The sequence below is a fragment of the Delphinapterus leucas genome, chromosome 3 (genome assembly GCF_059928025.1).
Source record: "Delphinapterus leucas isolate spDelLeu-1000000601 "Yukka" chromosome 3, BTC_Dleu_Yukka2, whole genome shotgun sequence".
In the NCBI taxonomy this organism is placed as follows: domain Eukaryota; kingdom Metazoa; phylum Chordata; class Mammalia; order Artiodactyla; family Monodontidae; genus Delphinapterus; species Delphinapterus leucas.
Genome location: NC_143131.1, coordinates 39,767,816 through 39,789,736, shown reverse-complemented (window position 1 = coordinate 39,789,736; position 21,921 = coordinate 39,767,816). Strand labels below are relative to the sequence as shown.

At 37.5% G+C, this 21,921-nt stretch overlaps 1 protein-coding gene across 1 annotated transcript in view; it reads left to right on the top strand.

The window, feature by feature from the left end:
• Positions 1–21,921, top strand: part of EMB (embigin) — a 42,650-nt gene extending 20,729 nt beyond the window's left edge. Inside the window, exons 4-10 of the mRNA XM_022597843.2 lie at positions 4,843–5,029; positions 5,261–5,349; positions 14,895–15,022; positions 17,609–17,888; positions 18,680–18,713; positions 21,052–21,106; positions 21,683–21,921. Of these exons, the coding sequence (XP_022453551.2) occupies positions 4,843–5,029; positions 5,261–5,349; positions 14,895–15,022; positions 17,609–17,888; positions 18,680–18,713; positions 21,052–21,106; positions 21,683–21,700 (791 nt within the window). The 3' untranslated portion in view covers positions 21,701–21,921. The remainder of the gene's footprint in view (positions 1–4,842; positions 5,030–5,260; positions 5,350–14,894; positions 15,023–17,608; positions 17,889–18,679; positions 18,714–21,051; positions 21,107–21,682) is intronic.

Here is a 21,921-nt window from a genome sequence, read left to right as displayed (position 1 = left end):
TTCTTTCATTTAAAACCTTGGTTCAGTAGTTTGAAAGTGATGAAGTTAATTTCACTGTCATGAGCATTTCATATCTTTGAGAGTTGGTTGTGAGAATCTGGACTCAGTCACACCTAAATTTGAGATTCTCTTCTGTTATTATCTTGATGCATGGTTTTGGGCAAGATAGTCGACCTCTCTTTGCCTCAATTTTCTCATCTATGAAATAGTGATGAGAATAATGGTACTTACCCCGTAGAACTTCTGTGAAGATTAAATGATATAATCAATGTATAACTTTTAGCAACATACATGATAACTTTTGTTATACTACCCAAATGAGAAATGGTGATAGGGAGGAAGTGTGTAATTATTCAGCAATTACTATATTACTAATACTTTTCTTATGATAGTTCATTTAATCCTTTCTACTATCTTATGAAATATGTATTGTCCCATTTTATAAATGGGGAAACTGAGATGTTCAATATAAATATACTTTGTTTTGCCCTGTAAGTAACCTCAGGCACAGAGCCCCTGACATTGGGCTGCTCTCTTGTGAAATGGGGTAATAATTCATATTCTAACTTAGGAGGCTCCAGTGAACCACATCACCAAGAAGAGCACAGTGCCCTGGAATCACCTTCTGGAATGTTAATATCTCTATACTGTTTCCTGCTAGGGGTGATAATGCAGCTACATCTCCCTGCCAGTTCTCCCCAGGAAAGTTTGTCATCAGCCTCACGAGGTGCCAAAGAAATAATGCAAGAGTCAAACAGCCTTTTCTGGGTGCTCTGACTGCCGGAGCCTCTTACAGCTCCATGCCCTGGAGCGAGGCCTGGGCCTCCTCGTTCTGAGCAGGGGAACCCTGCACGAGTTAGACTTGGGTTGAGCAGCATGCAGCAGGAATCAGCTCAGCTCAGACCTAGGGAGGAGACTCACAGACGTCTACAAAGATTTTATTCCTAAAGCAGAGTTTTGCCAGATGTGAGAGTCTTTTGTAGAGTTGAGTGATGGTCCACCTACCACGTGTCCTAGGCATTTTGACCTCCTGAGGCCTCTTCTTTATTTATAAGCTAAGCTTTCCTTTCATACACAAAGCAGGAAGATAAACCAAACCAGTTCAGTCTTCAAAGGAGGCATGCAGTACCAAAAAAAGGCTGTAACTACTATGAGCAGAGACTGCCAAAATGCAGACCCCTCCATATGCGTGGAATCGTGCAGTGTTTGTCCTTCTCTGGATGCCTTATTTCATTGGGCCTGGTGTCCTTGGGGTTCATCCATGTTGTGGCATATTGTCAAATGAATTTCCTCCTTTTTAAAGGATGAGGGATGTTCCATTGTTTGTATACACCACATTGTTTTTGTCCATTCATCCACTGACGTTTGGGTTGTTTCCACATCTTGGCTATTGTGACATGATGTATCTAAAACAGTCAAATTCACAGAAGCAAAGAATAGAGTGGTGGTTGCCAGGGGTTGGGGAGGGGTGGGAAATGGGGAGGTATTAGTCAAATGTCTAAGTTTCAGTTAAGCAAGGTGAATAAGTTCTAGAGATCTACTGTACAACATTGTGCCTACAGATAAGAGGGTAGGTCTTGTGTTACTACCACGAATTAAAAACAAAAAAAAAGTATACTTTTTTTGGCAAATTAAAGGTACCTAATCAGAGTAGAATAACAATCTGAGTTTTACTTTAGAAGGACAATTTTGGTGTTGTTAAAAAAAACATGTAGAGGAGGAGAAACTGTAGCCAAGAGAAGTTAGGAAGTCATTTTTCTCATCCTGGTGAAAGGTAATGAAGGTGTAGGGGAGGAAAAAGTTTTCCTTGACCCTCTTAGGGTCCCTAACTGGGTCTGAAAATTAAACTGACAAACATAGTTTAACAGGATTAAAGCATACAAATTAATTTAAGTTTTATGTGACACAGCATCCTTCATAAGGAGAGGAGGACCCAAAGAAACAGTTAAATCTGAGTATTTTTATGCTAGGCTTGATGAAGAGTGGAGAGTCGTGGGAGAATATGATAGATCAGAGAGTATGAGATAAGTGTAATAAACTGGGGGAAATTTAGCAAATCCTATATGTTAGAATTCTCTATGTGTCCCTTTGTCTGTGGAGATAAGGATGCTCCTTTCCCCCAGCTATAGAGAAGGCACCTCTCCCATGAAGGTTTTATGACCTGTTTCAAGGGAGAAGCACAGGGGGAATGTCAGAGTGACCTTTCTGCTTCTGCTATTTTCACAAACTCCTTCAGCTTAAGACATTTAGTATACCAAGGTGCCATATTTTAGGGATAGCATGTTCTCAACCCCATCAAAGCCCTACAGTAAGAAGAGTTGGAGACAACTGAGCAAATCTGATTGACATTTCAGAGGTAAGAATCGACTGAATTCTACTGGATGTGATTTAATCTTAGGGGTCAGGAGAAGAGAAGGCTAATGCATCTCCCTCGGATATTTTGAGTTTGAAGAACCTTTGGGATATCTAGGTTTAGATGCTCAGTAGGCAACTGGAGCTGTGGGCCTGGGGATCAAGAAGGAAGTCTTGAATGGAGCCAAGAGTTTTACAAATAAAGGATATTAGAAATAATAGTTGAATCCAACATGGGAGTGTCAAACAGAAAAGTAAGGAGACCAGAGAGCAAAGTCCCAAGGGAGACCAACATTTAGGGGTAGTTGGAAGAATTGGTGTGGCTAGCAGAATGTTAGGATCATGAAATAGGAGTGAAGTAAAGGGAATTTCTAGGAGTAGGTAGTCTCTGGCAACATCTGATATTTCAGAGACATCAAACAAAACATGAGCTCTGAAAAGAGGTCATCAGGTTAAATAGGCCATTTTTAACCCAAGAGAAAGCACTTTCTGTAATGTGGTAAGATACTAGAATATGCTATATTGAAATGAGAACATGGGTGAGGACAGAGACTGTGTGTAGAAAACTCTTAAGAAATTGGCTAACGAAGTAAATTTCTTTGACAGACAGGACTAAGTTTTAAGGCTGTCATAGAGCTAAAGATGAAGTGAGGAAAATTTATAGAAAACAGAAGCTCAGAACCAAATACAGCAGATCTTGAAGCATTTTCTCCTATTACTAGTACCTAGTATAATTTCTGCATGTACATCTGAAATGTATAAATCCCTTCAGTTTTACTGACTCAATTTTTTTCCCTGTATAATTGAATTTTGTTAAGGTCTTCCCATAGCTAGGGTTTTTGTTTTGTTTTGTTTTACTTTTTGGGCATAAAATTCAATTCAGCAATTTTAGAATTACACGAGCAGTTATTTCAAGCATGTGCTCACAAAGCACTTCACACTAGTTGTACTTCACTGTTGGCAAAACTTTGCACGTAGTCATTGCTTAAGGAAGCACTTTTGTGAAGTTTTAAATGTAATTAAAAGTGATGTTATGCTATTTTAAGTTCTATTTTTTTTCTTTCTACATTTTGGCTCTGCATTCTACTTTTAATGATACTATACTATTGAGCATGAGATGGAGAAATGTTTATATAATGCAGTGCCCTCTCCCAAACACAGCCCTTTCCTTCCCATTAAAAGTAACCATCACTGTTCTGATTTTTGTATAGTCACTTCCTTGCTTTTTAAAATTGTTTTATTACATAGGTGTACATTCCTGGGGCGCAGTGGTTAAGAATCCGCCTGCCAAAGCAGGGGACACAGGTTTGAGCCCTGGTCTGGGAAGATCCCACATGCCGCGGAGCAACTAAGCCCGTGTGCCACAACTACTGAGCCTGTGCTCTACAGCGTGCAAGCCACAACTACTGAGCCCACGTGCCACAACTACTGCCTGAGTGCCTAGAGCCCATGCTCTGCCCCCTTCCACTTTATTTTTTTTTTTTTGGACAAGATTACTTCTTAGGTAGTGGGGTGTTCCTCCTCAGGAGACACACAATTCTGTTTTTGAGATGATTGCAGTAGTTGATGCAAAATGACTGGATTCATGATTCACCAGGGTTTCCTGCATCATTGTACTGTATTTCTATGATTTCTTCATTTATTTGCTGGAATTCTATAAAGAGAAAGTTATCTTCCTTTATTATTTGGTTACCAGTGGTACATTTAGAATAGGAAGAGCAGTGTGCTTACTTGATATTTTTTTCTTTATTTACCACTGTTCAAAATTTTAAAAAGCTGGCTCTAAGTTGGATATATATATCAATATCTATACCTACATATTTATATATAGATATATCACCTAATGGCTTTGTACTGATATTTCAAATGCAGTGAAAATTCAGAACTGCAAGATGTTTATTTAAATTCTTCTGTCTCACCACTGTATCTTTATCCCATCCCTACAAATTCTTAAGGAGTAAGAAGACTGGGAATGATAGAATTGGTATATCACACAAACCCACATTACACACAAAACTTTCTTGTAGTAACTACCAATAACATGATTACTGAAAGAGCTGAAACAGTCACTCCTTTCTCTCCTTACTAGTTTCTGTTTGTTTCTACAGTTGTACTGTTTCTACACTGTCAGAGCACATGGCACTTCTTTCAACAGTACTCTTCCCCCTGTATCCTTGTCAGCTAGTGAGTTTAAGCAGACTAAGATCACAGCGTTAGGCTTTTGTGATTCCATTACTGTTGTAACAAAACTTCTCTTCAGCTGTGCCTATGAAAGAAAATAATAAAGGGAACTAAATATATGTTATAGAGGAATAATTCTTCAAAGGAATATTACATTAGGAAACTGTTGATATAGCACTGTTGTTACATTAGGAAACTGCTGATATAGCCCTATTGTTGATTATTTAAACTTTTTTATATCTTGGATTTCCCCTAAATGTAACTTTTACAACATCTTTTTGTTTGTTTGTTTTCTTTTGTGGTAAACAGAACATTCCAATATGCCAGTCGAAAAAAATATCACTTTAGAAAGACCTTCTAATATAGAACTCACATGCCAATTCATGACATCTGGAGATTTGAATTCAGTAAATGTGACTTGGAAAAAAGGTGATGAACTACTTGAGAATAACTATCTCATCAATGCAACAGGAAGCATCCTGTATACCCAATACATGTGAGTAAACAAAATTTTAACCTGTATGGCTAGATGAAATTAAATTCTAAATATTTTCCTGAATGAGCATCCTTTCCTTTGCTGTCACTTGAATGTTATGCTAATATTCTAATTTGCACATTTACAAATTTTTTTCATCTTTAAATTTTGATTAACGGCTGAGTCTTTCATTTTCATTGAGGAGAGTTTTTTGAGAACTAAGCCTGTATTAATAACTTAAATTATCTTTAGGTTCACCATCGTTAATAGCGAACAAATGGGAAGTTACTCTTGTTTCTTTGAGGAGAAAAAGGAACAAAGGGGCACATTTAATTTCAAAGGTCAGTACTAATAATTTGTAGAGTAATAACTTTAGCATTATATTCTTAGAATTCTAAATCCTCAAATTTGTCGGGAAGAAAATATCTAGTTTTTGGGCTGAAATAAATCTTTACCATTATGTAAAGGTCTTGGATCTTATGCCATCATCTAAAATCCTAAAATCCTGTTGTGTTCACAAAATAATTGTTGTGGTAGAAAATAAACAAATAAATCCTCAATTTTTAAAATTATTATTACAATACTAAAAATAGAGCTGAAAAAAAAGGCATCATGTGCTTTCTATTGAATCATAAGTGGTGACCTTGAAAATGGAGCTTCACAGTGTCTTCCCAGTGCTCCCTCCCCCAGTTTAAAACACAGGTTTTAGTTTGAAAGATCAGGCTGCCAGGTTATTTGTACCTCTCTTGTAGCAGTCTCTTGAATTTATTTATTTATTTAGCCCTCCCAACTCAGACCTTTTATAATACTCCTCTAGGTGTCTGAGTTATTGCATTCCTAGACTGTGAGAATATGCTTTGGTGTTCTGTATCAGTGGCTCCAGGACTTGGGATTTTAGGAGCCCATAAAATTTAAAAATAATTTGGAGACGCACAAAGGTTGCCTGCTTTTGATTTCATCAAGTAAGGACAAACCCCAGAATGTAATCCACAGTTCTCCCCCATAGGAGAAAATAAACTCAAAGTATTTTACTCTTACCATCATTAAACCAAAACTTTAAAGGTCTCAGTCTCATAATAGAGACTAGTTGTTGTTCAAGTTGGGTAATTATCTTCATGAAAAACCCATATTCTCTGATAGATAAGTGAATGTCACTGTCCCTGATGGTATTTGGGAAATGCAGTCTGTTGCCATATTAACTATCTTGGGCTTTGCTTCACATTAATTTACCAGCACACATGAGAAATTGTTTACTTTTTCCTAAAAATTGTGAAATCCAGCTAGCTGCTATGACAAAATACGAATTCTATCCCCAAAGTCCCATCAGTAGCAGAATGGCCTGACTCATCACTGCCATGATTTCAGATGGTCCCCTCCTTCATCCCTCCCTATAGTCCCTCTGCACTCAGACTCATTTCCTTCCTGTGGTTTTATAAATATTCCTACTGGGTAAATATAATAAATCCTTGTATTTATGCACTTTGGTCTCTGCAAAGGCAGAAACTATTATCATCTTTTGATTATTTTGATCATGTACATGCTCTTTTAACCTTCTTTCCTCCATTTGCCAAATTTAACCTAGTGAAGGATAGATATATCATATACATTTCCTTCCCTTATTCCTTTTCTTACCTTCCCTTTTCTTTTTCTTTCCTCAGTCTTTTTCTCTTGCCCCCGCCTTTCCATCCTAATGAACTAACAGATACTAAACACATGGACACACATACACACACACAAACACACAATCCTAGTACACATTTTATGTGTCTCCTTTAAATGTGTAAAGAAGGCCTACAGGTCTTGAGGAAATACTCATCAAATCTTGAGGCTCAAAGTGCCTCCAGGAGATTCAACTTTAAAAATTGCTTTGGGCTTCCCTGGTGGCGCAGTGGTTGGGAGTCTGCCTGCCGATGCGGGGGACACGGGTTCGTGCCCTAGTCTGGGAGGATCCCACGTGCCGTGGAGCGGCTGGGCCCGTGAGCCATGGCCACTGAGCCTGCTCGTTCGGAGTCTGTGCTCTGCGATGGGAGAGGCCACGGCGGTGATAGGCCCGCGTACAGCAAAAAAAAAAAAAAAAAAAAATTGCTTTTTCCCCTCTTCTAAATAGCACTGTTTTCTAGAAATATGTACTAGTCATGCCTGTTCAAAGTTTAAATATCGAATATATTACATTTTTTCTTATTAGCACTGTTATGATAAATTACTTAAATTATTACTTGTAAGTGATCATTCTAGTCTCTAATGTGAAGATTAACAGAAGCATTTTAGTTTTCAGTGTACTAATAAATTTAATGCCAAGTAGTCTTAAAGAAGGCCTCTTGATCTGTATCTATTTTGAGTAACTAGGTTGATGCTGGCTGGTGTCAGAAGCACCTACACAAGGTCTAGGTTTGAAATCAAGTGCTTGAGGAATGCAAAGAGCCACTGAATATTTACTTTTCTTCTTTTTATAGTTTTCTTAAAGCAGTTTAGTTCAGTTTATTTGTTTTAAATGCCCACTTAACAATGTAACTTTTAAGTATGTACTATATCCTAAAGATTTTTATACAATTAGTAAGTTGGGCCCTTCCAGATTTTCTTTGGTAAAATAATAATTCTCTTTAATTTATCTAAGTTGAATATTGCTTGGAGGAATCATTTCATTTGAGTACAATTTAAAGGCATCTGCAGAACAATTCATATTATAGTTATTATTTAATTAGATCTTGTAAGGCTTCTAGAATGGTGTATGTTTTTATTTTTACAAATATCCTATTTTACTCTTTTCCACATGGATTGCTTATGGCTTTTCCTAAGAAGAGGATTATCTGTTCAATTGAGTGTGGATGAAAAGCCTGTTTTATCCTCCCTTTAAAATTGAGCCAAAAAAAAAAAAAAATTCTGCTATCGATCACATGAGTCAACTAAAGTGCATGAGCCTGAGTCCTCAGAACAATTTATCAGCAAAGTCCCTCCTTCTGCCTTTATGGGAACTGGTTGATTTATTACTACAAGATTATAAAAGGGCCTCAACATCACTGATTAGTACAGTGTGGAAAAACCTGCTGACTTTGTGTGTTTGGCTGTTGATGACAGTACAGGGAGAAAGCCAAAGTCACACTGGAAGCTTGCAACTGCTAATGTCATTGACTGCCTTTCACCAAGAAAGATGGGTGGTGGTCTGCAATGTTTTTTAGTAGTAGGTCAAATATTCTGAGGTAGATGCTGAAAATTTCTATAATAACCATCAATGTTAAAATCTCTTAGTAAAAAGATGCAGAAACTTAGTTGGTAAAGCATAAGTAATAGGACATAGAACTTCTTGGAAGACATGGTGAGATTCTGATAGTACCAAGTGCTATGAAACCTGCCTTGGCCCAGCCATCTGTCCTCACTGGGAAGCATCCAAGGAGTCAAATGGAAGAGCACAGTAATAGAATCAGTTTGAACTTAAGCTTCAAACCCCAGTGCTAAAACCTAGTTCGCTGTCTTTGACTATATGGAAGAATCTTTTTCCCAATTTGATAACACCTAAACATCCTTGAGCCAAAAATGACACAGGCTAATGTTTTCTAGTCCATAAATATGCAAATATAAATCTCTAAGATTTACAACTCCATAGGGTTTTCACTTTCACTGAGTAGTTCCTAGACCTCATCTTCCTAGACACTAGTCTGAATCAGCAATTTCACCATCTTTAAACTTGAATTCTTTCAACCCCAAGATTTTGTGTGTCCTACTTTATCCAGAGTTCCCGCAGCAGTGAATTCCACCATTCTGTCTTCCAGGTCACTTATCTATTCTTCTGCCTCAGTTATTCTGCTATTGATTCCTTCTAGTGTAGTTTTCATTTCAGTTATTGTATTGTTCATCTCTGTTTGTTTGTTCTTTAATTCTTCTAGGTCTTTGTTAACCATTTCTTGCATCTTCTCGATCTTTGCTTCCATTCTTTTTCCAAGGTCCTGGATCATCTTCACTATCATTATTCTGAATTCTTTTTCTGAAAGGTTGCCCATCTCCACTTCATTTAGTTGTTTATCTAGGGTTTTATCTTGTTCCTTCATCTGGTCCATAGCTCTCTGCCTTTTCATCTTGTTTTTCTGTGAATGTGGTTTTTGTTCCACAGGCTGCAGGACTGTAGTTCTTCTTGCTTCTGCTGTCTGCCCTCTGGTGGATGAGCCTACCTAAGTGGCTTGATGGGAGGGACTGGTGGTGGGTAGAGCTGACTGTTGCTCTGGTGGGCAGAGCTCAGTAAAACTTTAATCCACTTGACTGTTGATGGGTGGGGGCTGGGTTCCCTCCCTGTTGGTTGTTTGGCATGAGGCAACCGAACACTGGAGACTACCTGGGCTCTATGGTGGGGCTAATGACAGACTCTGGGAGGGCTCACGCTGCCAGTGTCCTTGTCCCCATGGTGAGCCACAGCCCCCACCCCCCACCCCCACCTCTGCAGGAGATCCTCCAACACTAGCAGGTAGGTCTGGTTCAGTCTCCCCTGGGGTCACACTGCTCCTTCCCCTGGGTCCCGACGCACACACTACTTTGTGTGTGCCCTCCAAGAGTGGAGTCTCTGTTTCCCCCACTCCTGTCGAAGTCCTGTAATCAATTCCCACTAGGCTTCAAAGTCTGATTCTTTAGGAATTCCTCCTCCCATTGCCAGAGCCCCAGGTTGGGAAGCCTGATGTGTGGCTCAGAACCTTCACTCCAGTGGGTGGACTTCTGTGGTATAAGTGTTCGCCAGTCTGTGAGTCACCCATCTGACAGTTATGGGATTTGATTTTACTGTGATTTTTATTTTTATTTTTTAATTTTTCTTTTTACATCTTTATTGGAGTATAATTGCTTTACAATGGTCTGTTAGTTTCCGCTTTACAACAAAGTGAATCAGTTATACATATACATATGTTCCCATATCTCTTCCCTCTTGTGTCTCGCTCCCTCCCACCCTCCCTATCCCACCCCTCCAGGCGGTCACAAAGCATCGAGCTGATCTCCCTGTGCTATGCGGCTGCTTCCCACTAGCTATCTACCTTATGTTTGGTAGTGTATATATGTCCATGCCTCTCTCTCGCTTTGTCACAGCTTACCCTTCCCCCTCCCCATATCCTCAAGTCCATTCTCTAGTAGGTCTGTGTCTTTATTCCTGTCTTACCCCTAGGTTCTTCGTGACATTTTTTTCCCTTAAATTCCATACATATGTGTTAGCGTACGGTATTTGTCTTTCTCTTTCTGACTTACTTCACTCTGTATGACAGACTCTAGGTCTATCCACATCATTACAAATAGCACAATTTCGTTTCTTTTTATGGCTGAGTAGTATGCCATTGTATATATGTGCCACATCTTCTTTATCTATTCATCCGAAGATGGACACTTAGGTTGTTTCCATCTCCGGGCTATTGTAAATAGAGCTGCAATGAACATTTTGGTACATGACTCTTTTTGAACTATGGTTTTCTTAGGGTATATGCCCAATAGTGTGATTGCTGGGTCATAAGCTAGTTCTATTTGTAGTTTTTTTAAGGAACCTCCATACTGTTCTCCATAGTGGCTGTACCAATTCACATTCCCACCAGCAGTGCAAGAGTGTTCCCTTTTCTCCACACCCTCTCCAACATTTATTGTTTCTAGATTTTTTGATGATGGCCATTCTGACCGGTGTGAGATGATATCTCATTGTAGTTTTGATTTGCATTTCTCTAATGATTAGTGATGTTGAGCATCCTTTCATGTGTTTGTTGGCAATCTGTATATCTTCTTTGGAGAAATGTCTATTTAGGTCTTCTGCCCATTTTTGGATTGGGTTGTTTGTTTTTTTGCTATTGAGCTGCATGAGCTGCTTGTAAATTTTGGAGATTAATCCTTTGTCAGTTGCTTCATTTGCAAATATTTTCTCCCATTCTGAGGGTTGTCTTTTGGTCTTGTTTATGGTTTCCTTTGCTGTGCAAAAGCTTTGAAGTTTCATTAGGTCCCATTTGTTTATTTTTGATTTTATTTCCATTTCTCTAGGAGGTGGGTCAAAAAGGATCTTGCTGTGATTTATGTCATAGAGTGTTCTGCCTATGTTTTCCTATAAGACTTTGATAGTTTCTAGCCTTACATTTAGGTCTTTACTCCATTTTGAGCTTATTTTTGTGTATGGTGTTAGGGAGTGTTCTAATCTCATACTTTTACATGTACCTGTCCAGTTTTCCCAGCACCACTTATTGAAGAGGCTTTCCTTTTTCCACTGCACATTCCTGCCTCCTTTATCAAAGATAAGGTGACCATATGTGCATGGGTTTATCTCTGGGCTTTCTATCCTGTTCCATTGATCTATATTTCTGTTTTTGTGCCAGTACCATACTGTCTTGATTACTATAGCTTTGTAGTATAGTCTGAAGTCAGGGAGCCTGATTCCTCCAGCTCCGTTTTTCATTCTCAAGATTGCTTTGGCTATTCGGGGTCTTTTGTGTTTCCATACAAATTGTGAAATTTTTTGTTCTAGTTCTGTGAAAAATGCCAGTGGTAGTTTGATAGGGATTGCATTGAATCTGTAGATTGCTGTGGGTATTAGAGCCATTTTCACAATGTTGATTCTTCCAATCCAAGAACATGGTATATCTCCCCATCTATTTGTATCATCTTTAATTTCTTTCATCAGTGTCTTATAATTTTCTGCATACAGGTCTTTTGTCTCCTTAGGTAGGTTTATTCCTAGATATTTTATTCTTTTTGTTGCAATGGTAAATGGGAGTGTTTTCTTAATTTCATTTTCAGATTTTTCATCATTAGTGTATAGGAATGCCAGAGATTTCTATGCATTAATTTCGTATCCTGCTACTTTACCAAATTCATTGATTAGGTCTAGTAGTTTTCTGGTAGCATCTTTAGGATTCTCTATGTATAGTATCATGTCATCTCCAAACAGTGACAGCTTACTTCTTCTTTTCTGATTTGGATTCCTTTTATTTCCTTTTCTTCTCTGATTGCTGTGGCTGAAACTTCCAAAACTATGTTGAATAAGAGTGGTGAGAGTGGGCAACCTTGCGTCCCTCCTACCGTCTCATTGTGGCTTCTCCTTTGTCTTTGCATGTGGGGTATCTTTTTTTCGTGAGTTCCAGTGTCTTCCTGTCAATGATTGTCCAGCAGCTAGTTGTGATTCTGGTGTTCTCGCAAGAGGGAGTGAGAGCACCTCCTTCTACTCTGCCATCTTGGTTTCTCTCCACAAACTCTTATTCATCTGCTTTAGCCAAGGACTTGCATAAGTGTTTCAAGCAGCAGAATTTGTTTTACAGCTTCACTGAAAAGTTTTTTAATATATGTTATTAAAGGATGGACTGGTGCCACCTCCAGCATCTCAAAGCTACTGTTTCTTCATTCTTCTGGGCCTTGTCTCCTGTGAATTCATCTTTTATTTTTCATCATTTTAATCTCTTTTAATCGCCTTTCTCAGATGGGCTGGGTGTTCTGTAAATGGCTCAGTTTGGACCCTTTTCCACATTTGGGGGTGTTTTTATACATTCCTATGGTTCTGAGATGAATTCAGGTGAATTTCCAGTTCTCCTTTTATCCTGTGTCTTATTTCTTCTCTGTTCCACATGGCCAACTGGCCTAGAAATCATTCTTGCACGTGACAATAATCCATGCCATTAAGCTGGCTAATGAAGGAAGGCTGTGGGCATTACAAATTGTATGAAAATTCAATTAAGAAAAGCAATACCAGTACATGATGACAACAAAAGTTCGAATTTTGTGGTGTTTGCTCTACACCAAGCCCTTTATATATTGTGTTCCTGTACTTAATTCTTTACAGTAACATTGTAGAAGTGTATGACCAACCTATGTCCTCAACACTAGTAACACTGAAGCTATAATTCTAATATTTCCTGGACCCAAATCTTATATGTTTGTCACATCATTGTCTCATTGTGCTGACTACTTCAAACGCTCATTGAGCTTTGAAATGGACACATATTAACCACATTTCCCTTAGTGTCCCTCAGCCTAATGGTAACCAATAAGGAGTGTGGGACACTAGTAGCCATTCGAAAGGAGTGTTCAGAATATCCTCTGGCAAGGTCAACTCACCAATTTCTTCTGGCTGGGATGACTTCAGTCATGCCAATCACATGTGTTCACTTCTCTCCTACCTCAGGAGTACCCTAGTGGTACCTTACTAGGTGCTCATAAACTATTAGTGGGGTGATTATAAATTCTGATGGGCAGTTCACATCTTTGGGTAATGTAAAATTGTAGATCATTCAGTTTTATCAAAACATATTTCCTTGGTTATGAAAAGTATGAGAACCATTGACTTACAGATTGCTCTGTCATCTTATGATTTACACTTTCATTGGTGATATACCTTCCTTATTTGCATCTCTTTATTATTAGCAGTGCCTCATTCAACACTCTGCTGGTCAGCACTGCTGATGAAGGAGGGGGTGATAATGTGCAATTGTATTTAGGCCCACGTTAAACCATAAGGAAAACTGAAGACTTCCGACACTCATCACTGTAACATTAATCACCTAAAGACAGAACCTGTGAAGAAATCCAACCCTATGTTTACCCCTATACAAGTGGTTATAGAAGTCAGAATTTCTTTTCCACTTATTACCACTTATTTCCCCCTTCCTCATCTTTACAGTTCATACATCCAGCAAATGCCCAATATTCTTCTGGTAGTAGAAAGCCAAGAGCGTTTAGAAAATGTATTTAATCTGTGAACCTAATTTTAGCAATTAAAATTGATCTTTCCATTTTTCCACCCTGACCCTCCCCAAAATAAAATCTAAAAATAGGATAACAAGTGAATAGCAAACAGTATCTATAAAATTTGTCAACACAGTATTAAAAATTTAGACATTGTCTCTCTGCTGGCAAACCAAAAAAACAAAAAGGAAAAACAAAACACAAAACCTGCTAAAATTAGTAAAAGAAAAAAAATCAACAAAAGTCATCTTTGTTGGTAAGTCTGTCTCTCATAAAAGTGTACATTTTATAATATATCTTTTGAGGTCAATCAGAAGGAACTGATTTCACCATGGAAGCTGCTAGTTGGCTTTTTATTGCTTTGCTTATGTTCTTATGCTTTAATTTTCTTTACCAAGTTATTCATAGCCTTAAAACTTAATTTTTCTAAATTCAGTGCTCATTTTTATTGTTACTAATGGCATCTGCTTCAAACTTTAAGAAATTTATCACAATGAATATTAGTTTTTGTTTTTTTCCTACAAAACCACGTGAAAGTGGGTTTTGTTTTGTTTTTTGTTTTTTTTGGTATGTGGGCCTGCCTCTCACTGTTGTGGCCTCTCCCGTTGTGGAGCACAGGCTCTGGACACGCAGACTCAGCGGCGATGGCTCATGGGCCCAGCCACTCCACGGCATGTAGGATCTTCCCGGACCGGGGCACGAACCCGTGTCCTCTGCATCGGCAGGCGGACTCTCAACCACTGCACCACCAGGGAAGCCCCAAAGTGTTTTTTATCTCATTTTCTTTCCTATTCTTTTCTCTTTCTCTTAAATTTCCTTTGCTCCTTTCTCATCTTCCCATCTTCTCCAACTCTTTTCATAAATGTGTCAAATAAAAATTTTAAATCCTGAAAATTTTGTCTCCTCACTAGAGTGCCATTTAAGGGTAAACTTTGAAAAAATATTTGCTCTAACGTAACTTAGTAGGTGGGAAGAAAGAACAGTCTTGAAAACATGAAGTTTCTTTCTTATCCAAAGCATGTAACAAACAGTCTATTACAATACTTGTAATTGTTATTGGCTCAATAATAGAAGACCTTCCTTCTGTTTCTATATTACTGACAATTATATTGCACCACCTACCTACTACAACTATACGTCTATTCAACTTGAATACATTCCCCCTATTCAAACTCTTTCAGTAACATATGTTTCTCTCCATTTTTCTTAGTCCCTGAACTTCATGAGAAAAAGAAACCGTTGATCACTTATGTAGGGGATTCAGTTGTCTTGATGTGTAAATGTCAAGACTGTTTTCCTTTAAATTGGACCTGGTACCGTAGTAATGGGAGTGTACAGGTAAGATCATATTTCTTTGACTTGAAGAAAACAAAATAAAAACTTTTATTTGATAAATAATAAGATTATAATACACTCACAGTTCTTAGGACTATTTATACTTCTGTTATCTTGTTCCTTAATATGTGTTCATGAAGAAAGAACAGTGATGAATGGAGCTGTCATTTGGTGTTTTTAGCATATTACATTATACATCTGAAGATACCCTTAATGTTTCATTAAGTGGTACTTTGTTTTTTAGATGTAGCCATTTATTAAAATTCTATGAAAGAAAGTTACAGTTCATTTTTAGTTGACAAGTTTAGATATAACCCCAACAACAAAGATTCTTTTTTTCCTTATCATTTCATGAGAGTAACTAGAAAAAAAGAAAGGGAGTTTTCTTTTCCTGCTTCTGTCTCTGGAAACATTTGTGATAGAATGCAATACACTGGCAGCATCTGAGAAAAGAATGAAAATTTGGTAACTTAAACTCAGGTTTTAGGTTCTTTTAGTGTCACTGACCTCTTTTGGACTTCCAGAGACCTAAGGGAAGCCAGATACTTTAAATTCCTATTAAAGAATTAATGGCTTTTCAAAGAGCTGATATTAAGAAAAACATGAGTACTTAAGAAATCATTTCTGGTTTTCTTCCTCCCAAATAGCCTCTAATAGCAGGGAAATTTAGGACATTGTCCTTTAGGGGACACCCTTTTATTGCCCTGGTGCTAATGAGCATTGAAATTGAAGTCTTGTAAAGGCAATTCTAGAAGGAACGGTATGAGACAGGGTAGATCTTAGTGAAATATTAAATTCCTTCTTAGACAATATCGATGCTATTGTAGACTGTTGACGACAGAGGGAATGACTTAAAAGGGTGAGTTACCGATTCTGTGATTGGTTTGAGTTTTTAAAGAGATAGCTCCAAATCACTTAGGAGTAGATTTAAACTATTAATATTTGTACTTATCTTGTTATTGATGATTAGGAAAGGCAATCATTTTGTGTATGGAAATATTTTTAAAGAGCATGTAAATTTGTAAAAACAAGTAACAGACATAGTTTTTGAATTACATAGCCTAATTTATTTATGCATATGTGATACTAGACAGAAAAAGCCTGTCTAATTATATTAAACTTTTAGAATGTAGTCTGTACTTCTCTCCATTTGCTATACTAAGTTTCTCTCAATTTGGCCCTAAGCATGGGTTATGTTAGGATATGAGAAAAGTGCAGGGAAGAGGGTGCAAGTCAAAACTTTAGGTCAAGTGTTTTTTCAAAAAGTAGGCGAACCATCATCTTCATCAGACTCACCTGGGGCACCTATTAAACATGCAGTACTTTGATTTATCAGCTCTGAGTTAGAGTACATTTGTAACAAGCATCATAGGCAATGCTGTGCACAGTGAGCCAGGTTGCTATAATTTTTTGGGCAAATAATAAACTCACAGACAGTTCTTCATCAGGTAACCTCCAAGAATATTTGTATGCAAATTAGCATTTACTGAGCAGTGCAGTTGAGTGATAGAGCAATGAAGGCATCAAATGGCCTGAGAATAAAATTTAATTTAAATGGATTAAATAAATTAGCCACCAAATAGCTTAGTATGGATCTTAAAAGGCTGAGGAAAACCCAGTGAATCTCAGAAGCCAACATGTCAGAAAGAGAGAGAAATTCAGCTACGAGAGAAGACAGAAGGTGCGCAGACCACCATGTATACCAGGCTTAGAGGGATTTCTACCATTTCTTCTACATCAGCTTCAAAGGCCTGAAGATTTCGTCTTCAGTTCCAGTTTGAGGAACTCCCAATGCCATGAGCCAGTGAACTTCCTTTACAGGAATGATCAGATATAATAGCTTCATTAATTTAATAGTTGATTTAATGAATGTATACCTGCAATTGTGAAGGAGGAAGTATTCTGAACTAGTCAGGGATTGTAACATGAAACCCAGATGGCTGGAAAATTTCTGTATTTCTAATTCGCATAGAATATTTACCCACGATGACTTGCACACTGTAGTTTCAAACATTCAGTGCTAAGTAGTTAAAGCAAAGTGTACTTTTCCTTTGTTTGCTACCTTTGAAAGATCAAACTATGGTAAGACTTGAGCTCTGTATGTATAACTTCTCACATACTTTAATGTGCTCCCTTCTTTAATAAATTTATTTATTTTTGGCTGCATTGGATCTTCGTTGCTGCGCTCGTGGTTTCTCTAGTTGCGGCAAGCAGGTTCTACTCTTCGTTGCGGTGCGCGGGCTTCTCATTGCGGTGGCTTCTGTTGTTGTGGAGCACGGGCTCTAGGTGCGCGGGCTTCAGTAGTCATGGCTCGCGGGCTCAGCAGGTGTGGCTAGCGGGCTCTAGAGCACAGGCTCAGTAACTGTGGCATACAGGCTTAGTTGCCCTGGCCCAGGCTTGAACCCCTGTCCTCTGCATTGGCAGGCGGATTCTTAACCACTGCGCCACCAGGGAAGTCCCTAATGCCCTTTTTCTGGTAAGCAGTTTTCTTGGTACTATCTTGTAGCTTTCACTCAAAACTAGATCATTCAGGACATGTATCTTTTATGCAATATGATAGGAATGGATTTTAATGTCTCCTTCTATTAGGTTCCTGTTGGTGTTCCAATGAACAATAAGTATGTGATCAATGGAAAAAATGCTAATGAAACAAGGCTCAAGATAATGCAACTTTCAGAGGAAGATCAGGGATCTTACTGGTGCCATGCAATATTCCAATTAGGCGAGAGTGAAGAACACATTGAACTTGTCGTGCTGAGTTATTGGGTGCCTCTCAAAGCATTTCTTGGAATAGCTGTTGAGGTTGTTCTTTTAGTGGCTATTATTCTGCTTTTTGAAATGTACACCCAAAAGAAAAAGAAGCACTCAGGTAGGATTTCTTTTTTTTAGATAATTCTCATGTTATGACTTAATCCATTACGGTGGCTTTAGAAAAAAATCTAACTTTTGTTTTTTGTAGTGGTATTTATGTTAATAACAATGGTGACAGTGAGCTATGAGCTTATATTGATGGTCTTCCTGTATCAACTTCCTAAAAATTTTAATGTTAAAATATACCTTTTTTCCCTTTTCTTTGGTGTTACTGGGACCAGCACACCAATTAAGTGATATGTGCACTGGTACTGGAATATTAGAAAATTCTGCATTAGCTTAATATAAAAGATCTCAAAGACAAACAATTATTCTTTCATTTAGATAACTCATTTTTAAAAATGTTTTATCAAACATTCTGAAATTCTCATAAAAGACACTGCCTGCCAGCTTTCTGTTTTCAAAGCCTGTGCCTGATGGATAACAGACTGAGAAACCAATGGTCCCCTAAGAAAATTTATTTTATATTCTATATTTTTTCCTTATTTTGTACTAAATTTTTCATAACTTAAATAATTACAAATCAGTCAGTTCTATTTTTGATGATCCCAGGCACCAGACTATGCTTGATCAAAACTGCAGGCAATTTTGTAAGTCGGGAGAGCAGGGAAGGAGTGGACATGATGGAGGGGCAGCTGTCTGATGGGGCCCATCTCTCTCATTTCAGAGCGGGAAAACAGCACAGGCAGTCAGGGGATGTTGAATTCAGGGGAAAGTAGAATTGAGCATATATGCTTTGTAAGAATAATAAAGCAATCTTAAGAGTTAAATTCTTCTTTTGTTACACAGATGATGGGAAGGAATTTGAACAAATTGAACAGCTGTAAGTATTATTTTTTATAGGTTAATTTTCACATGCGTAAAATACAGATAAATATGAAATTAAATAAAATGTTTGCAGTTAGAGGAAAAAAGTACAAGAGTATATAACGTGTGTGTTATTTTCTATAGATGTCCATGTTGTGGTGAAGAATGGCATTTGGCATTTACCTGCATGCAACAGAATCCCCCTCCACCACTTACTTTCACCTCTCTGTGCTTCAGTTTTCTCTTCAACAAAATGGGTTTAATGATATTACTTACCACATAAGGTTTCTGGATTAAATGACTTTCTATGTGTAAAAATCCTTAGCATAGGCTTTGATGCACAGGAGGCACTCAAGAACCATGAGGAAGTATTATTTGTGTAAAGCAATGATTCTCAACCCTGGCTATATTTTTGATCACTTAGGATGCTCCTTAAAATTACAGTTACTCAGACCTAACTGGATATCTTAGATCAGAACCTCTGGAATGGGTGCCTGGGCATCTGTGTTTCTTTAAAGTGCCTATCACTGATTCTGATTCTCAGAATTCAGTGTTGAAAATCACTGGGCTAGAATTGTGTGTCATTAGTTTTGAAGGAACACAAATTGTGGCATATTTCTGTTACAGTCTCCTTTGTTTAGAGTTGAGCGGAGCATGAGGAGAACTAGGAAGAAAATTACCAGGGATATCATTTGGTTTGGTGAACGTGGGAGTTACTGGGCCCACCAAGCCAGAGAACTGACAGTGGAGCCTAGTGAGAGAGGTGCTTAAAGTCCAAGTAACACTGCCAAGGGCTGGGGACCAAGAAAATGAGACCAGATTAAAGGAGCCGAAAGAAACCTAGGAAATGGGAGGGCTAAACAACTATTACCAACCCAAAATGACACCTGAAGTTTATCTTTTTCAGTCAACAGGGGCTCTGAGGTGTGAGTGCTGTAGCCACGGTTAAAGAGCAGGAGTGGGGCGGACAGCTGTCATGCAGATATTCGTAGACATTATTCAAAGTTATTTTTTACTCAGTTCACACATGGCAGGTAACTTAAATCAACAGGATATGAACTTCTAAATTAAGAGCATAAAATAATAATTAAGGGCATAAAATAATTATTTTATGGGTCAGGAGTTCCATAACCCCAGATAGGAAAAAAGTGTTGTCTTAGAATCAGAGACTCTCATGGTTGGAAGGAATTTGAATCTCTTTCCAGAGAACTTGGACATCTTGTTTGTATTGATTTGAACATTTTATCTTTCTGGTTCCCATGTATTGATTACCTTTCTTATACTCAGAGTCATATAAAAAACATGACCGTCATTCAGGTATTTGAAACAACTACTCCCTTGCCTGGATTCTTTTGTTCTCCCAGCTCAGCCTCCCCAGTGTTTCTATCCAGTCCCTTGCTGTCACATTTCTCATCTTTAGGTTATTTCAGTATCTTTAGATTTAAATCAAGTATCAAGGGCACTTGTACTCATTTAGAGCAACTTTTCACCAATGCTGTTTTTAGAATTTTTAGTTTAGGAGATAAATTTTTCTTTACAGAGAATATTGTTTATCAATATATTTTATATTTGATGCTTATATATGTGTTTAGATACCAGCGATTCATAGAATTTCTTGGTGAAAATGACTTTTAAAAATAGTACACTACTAAATAAGCGTATAACATCAAAACAAGCTAGTCATTTCAAACAGCATTTATCTGATCCACCCAGATATTTAACCCACACAATTTCACACAATATTTAACCTACCTGCCCCATCCGCCAAATTTTTAGACAGCCGATTAGGTTGTTGAATTTATTATCTGGTGGTACTAGTTTAATGAGCTCAAGCCTGCCAATAACATCTAGAAGGGTATTTATTATATACCCTTGTAACCTAGTTTAGTTTTCCTTAAGAATCTGGAGCCCACATTGTGGTCTTACTCTGATGCACATTGGGTAGATAAAGAACCACGTTTAACCTCTAATTCAATGTAATAAACATGTTGAATTACAGCACCTGTATTGCACATACTAGCTGAGCTCCTGATTGGCTATTATCTTGCATGTGTCAAAGCAACATATAAGTTAGGCTATATACCCAAGCCTCCACTCATGCTTGGGGAGAAGCAATTCTCCCTATGCATAAAAGAAACAGGCCTTTGTCACTGTCATCTGTGGCAACAGTTCCTCTCCAAGCAATGGCATACAAATAAAATCAACACTATGAGTAAAACATTTTTAGGAAGAATAAATTCTGTCTGTATTGACCTTTTAAATTTTAACCTGATGGCCATGATATAAGTGGTGTACTGACCTTAGTTTTATGCAATGTAAACATCTAGTAATTTTCTTTCTTGTTTTCTCTACAGGAAATCAGATGATAGCAATGGTATAGAAAATAATGCCCCCAGGCACAGAAAAAATGTAAGTTGCTTCAAAATGGTATTCCAAATAAAATTCAATATGCATAGGCCATTAATCCATCTACATTTTTTAGTTTTAAAAAGACCTAGTCATTCACTATGTGCTTGGATATGCTTTTTTAAACAATATTATAGGAGAATATATAGTTACACAAAAATAAGCATCTTTTTTCCACCAGAGAACATGTAACAACTAATCTAAAAGTGAATCTATTACACTGCAGATATATATTGTTTCTTTTGTCACCACAGGCTAGTTTCTTTTACAATTTTTCATGTAGTCTTATTTTTTTTCCCTCTCAGTTTTTCTGGATTCTCCTATTTTATTGTCACATATTCCCATATACTTGGTGCTATGAATGAATCAATATTAGCTTATTTTCTTCACTGATTAGAATCAAAATTTTCATAGTTCATAAACATTTTTTTCCTTGAGTATTTATAATAGGAACTGTTGGTTTTGGCAGTAGTTTGCATCACCTCTTCCAGACATTTTTGCTTTGCTAAAGTGATAATAAGTTATTGTAGAATAACCAGGTTATGCTAATTATGTTTCATTATGCTTTATGTAACTCAGGAATCTGTGGGCCAGTGAATGAGAAACATCATGTCAAGAGTCACAGGAAGATGTCAAAGAGTTTGGATTTCAGCTTTGTTTCTGCTTCCTGTTAAGAACACGTGAATTTTTATTTTTAAAAGGATGAAAAGTTTATGCAAGATGCTCAGCAGTAGCTTTGTAAATAATATATGCTATTTCAGATCTAAAGATATATTTTCATTCTATTATTATTTTACATTAAAGCAAGGTAAATTGTA